Genomic DNA, 12,443 nt, shown 5'->3' with positions numbered 1-12,443 from the left:
AAAGAAATGGGTTATAAAGAAAAGTGTCACAGTCACATTGCCGATTTTTAATGCACATTTTTCTATAGCCAAAGATACACTGCAGCGGCTTATGAAAGTGGATCCTGCTCACAGAATCACTGCTAATGAGCTGCTTGACAACCCTTGGATAACAGTAGGTTTCCTTATATTGATCACTCTTTTTGTAAATTCACATTTCAGAAACCTGCATGCATGGCTATTCAAAGCATGTTAACAAATGGGTTCTGAAACGCGGGATGATAAAAAGTTAGATAGCAAGTGTGTCCATTTGGTACAGGATAGAAGTATTTTTCGGAGAGCGCACCTCTAGACTAAGAGCTCATGCATTGAAACTGGTGAATGGTAGGTGTGGGGAAAACAGAAACATTAGACGCTCTCTTGGTGGTGGAATTCACATACAACCAAAGTGAATCTATTAATAGTGGTTAAATAGAGTGCTCGTATTATCAAAATACATAGAGGTGTGTATGAAATGTGTAGATGAATGAATATAATGATACGCTGCTCAACCAGAGAGAATTGTCCTTCGATCCTTGCAGGAATTGGATTTGTGTTGTTAGGGAGCGCAGAATAAGATGTGGAAATAAAAAAGAAGTAACAACGTGATTGGTGAAGAAACTGGCGCTAATTAAGTGCTAGTGATCACTTAAAATACAGTGAATATATATAACACGTATATAGTGATATAAAATAAAATCGTGACTCAAAATAGTGCAGTAGTGAAAATATAATAAATGGTGTAACCCCCCTGCTCAAACCCTCTGGAAGGGACTGTCTTGGCTGGTCCCAGAAGATCAAACGATATTTTCTCAACCCAGGGGGAGCATGTAGGAGAAAACACAACAGACAAAACACACTAAGTGCAGACTATATGGTTCAGGTGTGAGGTAATAATGATGCTTGGCCTCTATGTGCTGCCTACTCACAGGATGTAGGTAGGATAAGTACAGTGGCGTGATCAGTAGAAAGTGGTGGGTCTCTCTAACCATACACAGGAAGCAGCTGGGACTGAGGTATCAGTAGCAGGTGTACATGTAAAGATAAAGACAGACCTCCATGGTGCAGATCAATGGTAAACAGATAAACTTTATGAAATATTATAAAATGTGCGCTCGCAATATATAAAATCAAAATAAGCGTTTTTTCACTATATACGTGATAGGAGAGTGGTTGCCGCAGCTCACCGCACCGCCGATATCCCGGACTGTTCACCTCTGCAGGCTCCCTGTGCTTCTCTCACAACACCATGACAGTATGGGGATCTCCTGCTATTTGAAATAAAAAAGAAGAACACAGTGCAGGATTGTTAAAAATCCAATTCAATCTTCAGAAAAATAGTTTTTTGAAAGTGGCTCATGTCACAACTCGCAAGGGCAGATGGCACTAAGCGGCATCTTTGCAGGTTTCTTCCTGTCAGCCTCTGTCCCCCCTGGATCCCATGTCAATGGAAAATCCGACAGCCCTCGCAGATCCTTGTGTTGTACAGTCTTCACAAATAGTGATGGGATGCAGCCCTCGCAGAGGAAAGTATTACACCAAGATGTGTGTAAAAAAGGTTTATATAGTAAAATGATGAAAACAAAAGAAACAGCGCACAACGCCAAATAGTGAAGCAAGTAAATGCAAATATATATTGATAAAATGGGTAATTATTCTGCGTACATCATATAGGTGAAAAAAGTGCATTTAGTGTGTATAACACTTGTTACCACTCGTCAGCTGTTGGCATGGAGGTCTGATGCTTGCTTCTCTCAACGGGAACTGCGGTGATAGCACACGGTTATGTAATATTTTCTACATTTTCTTTCACTGTGGTTTTTTGGGTTCTATGTGCCACGTATTTTAAAGGGTTTCAGTCACAGCACTGTATCATTTATATACTTTTAGGCTTAAATAGTAGCGCACAGTATTATTTTTGTTTTATATAGTAAAACCATTGAAAACAAATGCACCCTTGCATATTAGTGTGCGGCAGCTCGAACAGAGTGAACATTCGGCATGGACGGCACAGCGTCTTCTGAAGCACTGTTTCAGCGCGTTTCGCCAAAATCGCTTCCGGTTTCCTGAGGAAAACATTGAAACCGTGCGTCAGTTTCAGGCAGCAGACGTAGGACGATTGTATGTGGGTTCTCGATCAGCTGCCACTGCGACCTGCAAGTCGGGTCCGGAAGTGAGAGCTGTAGGCACCGGGAAGACGCTGCGCCGTCCACGCTGAATGTTCACTCTGTTCGAGCTGTCGCACACTATCTAATATGTAAGTGTGCATTTGTTTTTAGTTCTTTTACTATATAAACCTTTTTGACACGCATCTCATTGTGTAATACTTACCTCTGTGAGGGCTGTCAGATTTTTCATCGTCATGGGACCCAGGGGGGACTGAGGCTGACGGGGAGACACCCGCAAAGATATCTCTTGGTGCCATCTGTCCTTTCTGGGCCATGTAAGGTGTGGGGATAGTAAGAATAACACTTTTTTTGAAAGGAGGTTCATGCATGGAACAGTCTCCAATCAGTGATGATAGAGGCTAATCAAGTAATGGAATCAAAACCATCTTGCAGCAAGAACAAGGATATTCTAAACATGCAAAAGAACCGGCATCCTTTAAGAAAATGAACAGACACAAAGTATGACAGAGTTCATTTTTTATTTTATATTTGGGCCATGTACTCCAGTAATCAATAAGCATTGTTTTTTTAGGGGGAAACCAACACTGTACAAAGACCATCCAATGTCTTGGAGATGATGAAGGAATGGAAGAACAACCTGGATACTGACGAAGGGGACAATGTGTTTGAAGACCCTACTGACTTGTCTGTTACACAAACCAATAACTTGCACATGACACAGGAACGGGCAAGTCCAATAAGCAGTAATGGGATTTCTGAGCTGGGTCTAGACACTGAAACTGATAGTAGCAGCAAACCGTCTACACCAACAAAACAGGTAAAAATGGTAGCTTCCAAAATTTTAACAGGGTTGTTTAAATGTGTGAAATCTTCCAATCTATTGCTCTGCTTATTTGGGATTTTTGGTACAAGCCTAGCCTCTCTCCTTGATCAACTTTTTTTTAAGATCTTAGACTGCTAAAAAAAAACCCCACCTTTTTCTTGATTGTTTCACAGCTATTAGTTTGTGCCGTTTAATGGATAATATAATAGCTTTAAGATGTCTATTGGATATACAGTGCATTTAAATGTCTAAAGACATTTGACTGTAAATGTCACGCTCTACCTAAAGGATTAAGGTGTGTAGTACATCACAAATTTTTCATTTAGTAATTGCATGTGGGTTAATGTTTTGTCCTTTAGGGAGCACTGTAACATTGCATACATTGACTTGTAGATGAAATTCACACCAAAATAATTGTCAAAGTTTACAAATCCTCTTTTTTTTTTTTTTTTTTTGTATGTTACAGGTAAACAAGAAGAAAATGCTTTCCTGTTCTCTACCTAATGGCTCAGTTAAAAAGAAAGGTGTAAGTCTCAAGCCATCTAGTGCTGTAAGTTTGCACCTAGGTATAATTTACTGAATTGCATCAATTATACTGGAGAAGCATAAACAAAAAAAATAAATAAAGTGTGTGTATGTGTCGATGGGAGATCACAGAAACAATTAGTTTATCAGATAGCATTTATCATGACCACCCTAAGATAATGGTGGGATGCTATAAAAAATATAGCAGAGCTGTTGACGACTAAAGGAATTAAAAATATTTAAAATCGATCTAACAGCAAATAAAGAAGTCATGCTTACAGGGCCATATTTAGTGGGGCAATGCAAACTCTCACCAGGGTGTCGTATGATGTCACGAGGAGACCTTTGGCTCGGGAAATAGGAAACATAGGCGCATATTTACGAAGTGGTGTTATGCAGTGAAGCACCTTACGGTGATGGAAGACCCCTTATGGTCCATTCACTTGAATCCCCCTTTATACTTTTAAGAGCATTAATCCACTTCTCCCCTCTACTTCAAGGAAAGGCTCTGAATCATTTCAGACAATGCCAAAGCAGTGGCCTACCTAAAACAAGGAGACTGGGAATTCAAAGGCATTGAAAAGTTTCAACGTTTTTGTCTTGGGCAGAAAATTGTGTCCTCGCATAAAGGCACTAGACATATTGTGGGAAATCACTGACCTCTGCAGATTTCTTAAGTAGTCAGAGTCCACACAGGAGAGTGGTCCCTGACACTAGAGGTGTTCAATCAAGTGACTTCTAGTTGGGAAGTCCCAACTATAGACCTGATGGCAACAGGAGAAAATACAAAACCTCCAGGTATTTTGTTCTCAGAATCTCGATCGAGAAGCAACTTTTACAGAAACAATATTGCTGGTGTGCAACTTCCCACTAGTATGTTTTTCCTCCTGCCCATGATTTGGAGAGTTTTGGAGGAAAAAAAATCAGACGGGAAAGGGGAGACTATTGTTATAGCCCCATTCTGGCAAAAAAGGCCATATTTTGTGGACCTACTGTACTAAAGATGTTCATAACATCTCCCTGGAGGTTACCTCCCTTACCGGATCTCCTCACACAGGGACCATTAAGGCATCCATATCCAGCATTCCTCACCTTGACGACATAGATTGAGAGGTAGCACTTAAAGAACAATGGACTGTCGGACAAAGTAGTTCAGACTAGGCTCTGCACTAGGAAGCAATCTACTAAAATATACCATCAAGTATGGAACATTTTCCAATTGTTGTGCCTCACTAGACTTAGACCCAATGAAAGCTACAGTAAGTCACCTCATGTACTTTTTTTTTTTTTTTTTGAGTGGATATAAGACCTTAGCCTTAATTGTCTAAAGGTCCAAGTGACAACTTTGGGGGCATTTGAAAAAATGAAAACATCTTTGTCATTAGCTATTCGAGAAACTCATACATTGTCTCCGTCCCCTTGTGCCTGCTTAGTATTTCAATATTGTTTTGGAAGCATTATCTAACGCTCATTTTTGAACCATTCCAGATTTTGCCTAAATGGCTTACTCTTAAGGCCGTATTCCTAACAGCAATTTCTTCAGTTAGAAGAAGTGGGGAATTGCAGGCCTTGTCTTGTAAAGCACCTTATTTTAGAGTTCTCAGGATAAAATAGTTATGCGGCCTGTAGCTCAGTTCCGACATAACGTGGTCTTGGCTTTTCATACTGCACCGACACACTTTATTCGAGCAAATACCCGGTATGTACCTGGCAGATACCTGGAATGCGCCGCTCCTCACCTCTGACAAGCCCCGTTGCATTTGCCTTCCCAGCCTGGGTTCATGCCTGGCTGATGGGCGGCTGATCTGTTAAATGATAATGATTAGGATTTAATAGGCTGCAATGCTTCGCGTGTCTACCAGATGGCATAAATTCATGAATTGTAATGCAGTATATATATATATGTACTGTGCAGTATTGCAGCCAACGGGAATAAAATGCTTCAATCCCTGCCGGAAAATAACTCAATGCACTCGGGCAGAAAACAGTCACAAACCTCAATACACCCGGGTATACCCGAATTCGTGGGACTAGCCGAGCTTGAATAAAGTGTGTCGCCAGTGTATGAATCGAGATATAGTGGTTCCTTTATTCTGTTCAAACCTCAAGGGTAAAAAGGAGCATTTGCATTGCATGCGGTTAGAACCTTCCCATTATGTTAAATCACAAAGGTTATGGAAATTCAGACCAGTTGTTTGTATTGTTCTTCGGTACCAGAAGAGGCTGCCCTGCCTCTATTTCTTCCATCGCTAGATGGATCAAACCATGTATACAAGAGGCCTAGAAGTTTAATCAGTTAGACTGGGCCTTAATCCTTAATAAACATTTGACACGGGCAATAGTTATTCCATGGGCCAACAAGCCCCTGGCTTAATCAGAAGACCTATCTAAAGCTGTTACGTAGTTTTCACAGAATATATTTATGAGACCGTATAAGTTGGAGATATTGACCTCGATTCTAGATTTAGCAAGCCATCATTCTAGACTCTTCCCATCCTTCATTTTAACTGCTTTGTTACATCCCCATCGTGTGTACCGTCATGGGGGACGATGACTGTAAGAAATGTATACCTTCTGAGTCCAACAACAGTATACAGACTTCCCCCCCATACCAAAGAGTTATTTGTGAGGACAGTATTTGAGCTCTATGATGTAATAGAGTTTGAGGAAAGTCGTTGCAGCTTTTTAAACCCAATCGTGTGTACTGCCATGGGACTCTGAGATATATAGGTATACATTTATTACCATTATTTATCAATATCATGTATGTATTCAAACATCTAGTAAGTGGCATCATTTAAACTGCTCTTCAAGAAATGTATTGAGAACAAAGGTCATACGCTATGTTCACTACATTATTTTTAACATGGAATGAGATGAGAGTTCTTGTTACTACTGTATGTACTGTCTTTCCAAACAAGTTTGAACCGATAGGTCCATTTTGACCCAGTAAGTTTATTGCTTGTGATCTTGAATTATTATATGCATTTGAACATGTTTACCTTTAACCTTTCTCCCCACTCCACCTCACCCCCCTGCAAACGTAGCCCCCAGCGGGCGGAAAAGGATCACCACTGTCAAATCTCAGACGGACCCAGGACAATCAAGATCATTCTGTGGCACCCATCACTCATACATTCAAACAAGCTTCAGCTGCTGGGAAGTGTGAGACGGGCAAACCTTTGGTGCCCACAAGCCATGGACTTGGACACAAATTTACGCACAGACAGTCTGCCACCTCAAGAACCAAAAAGACAATCTAGAGATGGCGTCCTCTGCAGAGAGTAACACACAGATGGGACTTTATAATTGTGCCAAAATGAGGGGACCGATCCCAAAATGGGAAGTGCACGCAGAAGATTGTAAATTATCTTCTAAGCTGTGTATTTAGAGTACTTCATATTTATTTTTACACTGAAGAAACAAACCAGTGAGTGCAAATGGCGAAAGACCTCATCTAACATGTACCTATTTAATGGATTTTCATTTTCTGAAGGCATGTTCCAATGACCACCTTGGTTCCCTTGACTTGGATTTGACCAAGGTTGTGTTTTCTTTTAGTTAGTCACAGACGCATAACAGAAGTAAATCAAAAGACCAAACTGGTGTACATTACTGATTGTGGTAGCACATAGTTACCATGAAAACCTGTTATTCTTATTTATATTTTCCTTAGCAGATGCCTTAAGGGAGTTAGACATACAGGGAGCCTACAGCCCTATAATCTATGTTTGGAAAATTAAAATGGAAACGCCAATTGTATTTTCTTTTAGGAGAAGAGCAGTGGGCATATTGTTACTTACTAAAGGTTGTCCACTTCCTGTCTTCGTGCCTACTAGTTGAGTTACAGGTCTAATTACAACTTCTTACAATTCCATTATGGTATAAGTAAGAGGGCACCTTTGTGTTCTTATCAGATAACTCGGCAGTTAATTCACTCCGACATTCCTACCTGATATATCAGCCCTGACGTTTATTGGATACTTTGGTATTTTTTTGATATTTTGATTATTCATGTCCATGCATATTTTCCATTTCTCCTTATGTACAATTTGGTTTTGATCTAAACTACGCTTCTGGGGAAAAAAATATTGAGGCATTTCTGCTGTTTTGCAATGTTTTTACTGCAAATATATAATTACTGTGCAGTGTGTTCGTACAGTATGCTGCTAAAATTATTAGCTCAAGTTGGAATCCATATATGATTTATTAAACGTCATCACAGTATGAGTAGAGTATGTTTGAACTCTGATTTAGGGTTAAACTTTTCATGGTATTTATTCTAATCCGTTTTATATGACTGCTTTTTAAGTTTTCCCATTAAAGACCTGAGATTTTACTGCAACTCATTTATAATCGGTATAAGTGTTTTGTTAGTATCTGAAATATTTCACAATGTTTGGACGAGGATTAAATATACCCATTATTTTCTCACGTGATACATTTCCTTGTAATGTTTAAAACATGGATGTCAAGGCAAGTTACTTTCAAAAGCATTAAAAGAGAGAATAATTTGTATACTTTTGAACTTCTAACTGTTTTTAAGGCATTGAGAATTTGACCTCCATCTAGTTTTCAATTCCAAACTATGCACTTGTTAATTAGAAATAATGAATATAACACTAGTCGTTGTGAATCGAGTCTTCAAAGAGACACAATAACTGGCTAACTGATTTTGTTTTAAAAGATTTCAGTTCTATTTTAGACATATCTTCAGATATGCGTTATAAGAAAAGATAAAAAATCTGAAACTAACATTTTTACCAATATATTTGATTTTTACTGTGGGGTTTCTTAATAAACTGTGTTCTCTGGTGCTTAATACATCACTTTTTTTTATTTGATTTTGATTGGAAAAAGATAAAGCATCATCCCTTGAGCAACATTTGAAATGTTAAATATATAGTTCACACCCTCTCCAGTGTCCAAAAAGCTAGTGACACGTCTCTTCTACAAGGCAAGTCCTGTACTGCCTTGTAATAGGTCCATGAAGGTGAAATGGAATTATTCATTTAGTTGGTCTTGTGAGCATAATTGTGTCCCGTCCATTATGATTTGAGGAAACCAGAGATGGATTACAAAACCTGCTACAATAACTCTATAGTAAATGTTTAATTGTTGCACACGGCTGTACATTCTTGGCTGTGACAGATCGTTAATGAATCTTGGAAAGATTGCTAATGAAGCCCCCACAGCCCTGGTACAGATGAGCATAAAATACTGCTCATGGGAGATAATCACCATTTTGTTTCCCCTAGAGAGGACTGAAATGCCAGTACTGTTTTAACTTGACGCTAGTTACATGGCGCTGCCAAAGTGTGTTTACCCTGGATGCCTCCTTTTTCTATCTGTTCCAGAGTATCCCATTACCAGGGATCACTGCTTCTTTGTCCACAGTTCACTTTTCCAGTTCACCTCTAGTCCCCGAGTCCAATAATGAACAACTGTGTAGCCCTAATCGGCATCAGTTTAAATAGTTTCCGGGCTTCCATCTGAAAACATGGAGAACCGGGTGCTGGCCAAGCAGCTCAAACCTTACCTCCGCTGAGCCAATCGGGAGCTAGGGCCTTGCTCAGGAGGGACCAATAGGGGTTGTGGGTGACGCCAGTGTTTAAAGACTGCCTTTTTGGGACAGCTTGGGAGCATGGGAAATTGGAACTGAACAGTGACAATCGGCCAACAGGGTTAATACCTAGGCTTCTGATTTACAGATTTCTGCTCCCAGGGTGTACCCTGCAGGGGTAGATACCTACTGTAGCTGCTTGGGAGAAAACAATACTCCACTTTTGGAGTATGTATCTCTCCAGCAGGAGAGCTTTCCCCACCTCATAATTTCCACAGGCCCTGAACCTGGCGCCACACCAAGGGCTGATTATCTGACTTATTGTATGCCAACCACTTGACTGGCCCAAGCATAAAATGAGTCGCATAGAAACACATCACCAATACATTTTAACATACTTTTAATACAGATACCTAATCGAGGGTTAGGCATTAACCCTCGGTTAATGTCTGGCAGCCATTTTGCAGCCTTATGATGGCCTATAAATAGGATGAATAGAATAGATGATCCAGGGCACAATGCGGATTTTTAAAAAGATTTAATTTACGCATTTGGTGCTATTTTGATAAATTAAATCTTTTTGAAAATCCGCATTGTGCCCTGGATCATCTATTCTATTAACTATCTCAGGATCAATGGGCAGTTTTCCCTGAACCAGGAGCACCGGTTGTTGCAAGTGTATTATATTTCATTGGTGTGCAGCTTTGCTACTCATTGTTCTCCATAAATAGGATTGGCATCTTGACTGGTAGGGGCAACAAGCGGGCTTAACCTTTAAAATACTGTGCAACGCTGCCCCTTCCGTCAGTCATTTCAGACAACATACTATGCGTCATATGTAATAAGTCACAACCTTCACACACCACACACACACTTATTAAGGTTTTCATTTATTTTTGGCACTACAATTTCAGCACAAACGATGACAAAAATCATGTTTAGTACGTAGGCCCCATTAAACCAGCCCACATACTCACTTTGCGTCATCGCCACGGCCCCTGCAAACTCCATATTCATACCTGAAAAAAAGTATTTTTTTTTTTTTTTTTAAATATATTAAGTTTGCTCCCTTAATCCAAATGCAGTTCACGCGCACAGCTCAGTGTATATTTATTCTAAAAAATGAAGGCGGACACGTTTTGTTACCTGATGTATCAATGCCTAATAAAAATGTTTGGAAAAAAAAAATGTAGGCGGAAAATGCTTCTTTTAGTGTCAATTTTATTAGCAAAAAAATGCATATTTTTACCCTGAAACACTGGTGCCTGACTTTTGCAACTCCTTTACTGACCAGCACATACGTTTTTGTTGCAGACCAATTCTCCCAGAACCTGAATCGGGCAATTTTTATTCTGCAATTTAAAATACAGTCATGAAGTCAGAGGGAAAGGCTGTGGTAGCATATGGTATTTATTTTCAAGGCAAGGACTATCAATCTCTTAATGACGTTCCTTATTTTAAACTACTTTGTATTCAGGACTTTCGCAATTATAATAAATGAGTTCATTTAAACTTCAAATCAATCAGTAATTTCACAAGAGGGGGAAAAAAAATGTAAGTACCAATTAAGAATGAAAAAGTGATCTATATCATCTAATACAATATTAATGTACTGTGATGGGTGATGTCAACTGTCCAGACAAATATGCAGCTGTGCATATGCTGAATAGCAAAGATATTTCTACTGCTTAAAATAATTTTGTGAATAATATTGCATTAGCACAGGGAGGTGCCATCAAATCCTGATGCAATGACACATGACACATTACTATTCTACTAATAGAAAACTCATACAGTAATCATGATGCTTTTGATTGTTATGCAGGCTGAAAATGTTGAGGGACCAATCCACACGAATGAAAATCAGGCAAATGGGATTGCACGATTATGTTTATAGGACAATATTCAGAGAAGTATAGAACGTGCCGGCTGTAGCAGATTTTACGTATGCATCGGATCTAATAAAGCCAAGTCTAAGGAACGTTTTTTGTTTCATACATGTTTGATTATCATGCGCGCAAACTGGTAGGTGTACATGAACTGGTAAGATTGTAATGGGATAAGCCTAACTTTTACGTGTGTGCCACTACTTTTTTCCTGTTGTAAACCTACATTTTCTCTTCCCATTTAAAAAACAAACAAAAAAAAAAACCTTTTTGGCCCAGATCCAGAAAAGGGTGCTATGTTTTGGCACACATTTACACCTATTGAATAGGTGTAGTGGGGTGTTAAAGTGTAGCACCCTTTTGTGGATCTGGGATTTTACAGTATGCTCTTGCTAATTTAAACATAAACCTTTAGCGCACACTGTCTAAAAAGCTTTGTGTAAAACGATCATAAAGCAAAGTACAACTAATTTATTTTTATTTTTTAAAGAACTGCGCACTAATTTTGTGAACTCTCTTTTGTTCCATATAACCACTTCCTTGTTTTGTGATTAAAGTGAAACAAAACTGATGCAAGGCACTTTAATACATTGATATGGGGCTTGTTCACAATAGAGTGTTTCTCCTTTGTGTGTTAAATGTACCGCTTTTGCTGTTAGGGAGTAATCCATGATGTAATTGGTCTGGGCTATGTCCCCTGCTTACCTAAAATGCCAAAGCCCACCCTAGCCCAATTAACACCATGACACAAACTTGGGGTTTACATGGCCACAGCTTTTATTGAAATTACACCATTGCCAGTCAACACCTTTATCAGATTGCATCACCCCTGGTTCACGACCCATTTAAACAGCACCACCAACCGACACCTTCCAAACCCACTCGCTGTGCCGACTTAGCAGGGTACAAATTGTGACTGTTCTATGCCAAATGGAAGGACTGCAACAAAGATAAGGATGGAACCATCCAATGTGCAATCCAATCAAGCCCCACCACCACCAGCTGTGATAATGAAACACTGCATCATATCCCCTTGTTGATCGTATTTTCTCACTTTTTCTTTTTTTCTATTTCTTTTTCTAATACCTCTTCATTTTTATTTCAAACAAAATACAGACCCCATACAAACCAACCCAACATACCCCTCCCACGACACATAACTGTTTGGGCAGAAACCTTACTAGCAGGAAGGACAAAGAGGGTGAGTTGCCCTATTTTCCCCCCTTATACCACCTAGGTCTTCCCTTCCCCAACTTCTTAGCCCTGGCATCAGCCTGACCCCACCTATGACTATCTTAAAGGGACCTCAACCTAACATGTCCATAGTCTCTTTATTTGTCCTGGGGCCCATTTACATTGCTTTACAATGTGTAGTTGGCCTATCTGGTGGTGAAGGGGATATAGAGTACTCCCAACAGGTTTTATACAAGTCATAAGCATGAAACACTTGTAAAAAGGGATAACATACATTAGGTGATATTTAGTATCAGAGGAGCCAG

The 12,443-nt window shown here is 39.5% G+C and overlaps 1 protein-coding gene across 10 annotated transcripts in view; it reads left to right on the top strand.

Annotated features, from left to right (window-relative positions):
* STK33 (serine/threonine kinase 33) overlaps window positions 1-11,043 on the top strand; it is a 79,085-nt gene extending 68,042 nt beyond the window's left edge. For 4 of the 10 annotated variants that reach the window (XM_075567040.1, XM_075567038.1, XM_075567035.1 and 1 more), the window contains 4 exons: window positions 69-154; window positions 2,719-2,964; window positions 3,437-3,520; window positions 6,543-8,312. In XM_075567040.1, coding sequence (XP_075423155.1) covers window positions 69-154; window positions 2,719-2,964; window positions 3,437-3,520; window positions 6,543-6,758 — 632 coding nt within the window. In that variant the 3' untranslated portion in view covers window positions 6,759-8,312. Of the gene's footprint in view, window positions 1-68; window positions 155-2,718; window positions 2,965-3,436; window positions 3,521-6,542; window positions 8,313-10,372; window positions 10,535-10,883 lie in introns of those variants that run through there. The other 6 variants (XM_075567042.1, XM_075567041.1, XM_075567043.1 and 3 more) reach the window with 6 other exon arrangements.
* Window positions 11,044-12,443: the final 1,400 nt, after the last annotated feature.

The sequence above is a fragment of the Ascaphus truei genome, chromosome 12 (assembly GCF_040206685.1).
Source record: "Ascaphus truei isolate aAscTru1 chromosome 12, aAscTru1.hap1, whole genome shotgun sequence".
In the NCBI taxonomy this organism is placed as follows: Eukaryota; Metazoa; Chordata; class Amphibia; order Anura; family Ascaphidae; genus Ascaphus; species Ascaphus truei.
This window is presented reverse-complemented; position numbering and strand designations above follow the sequence as displayed.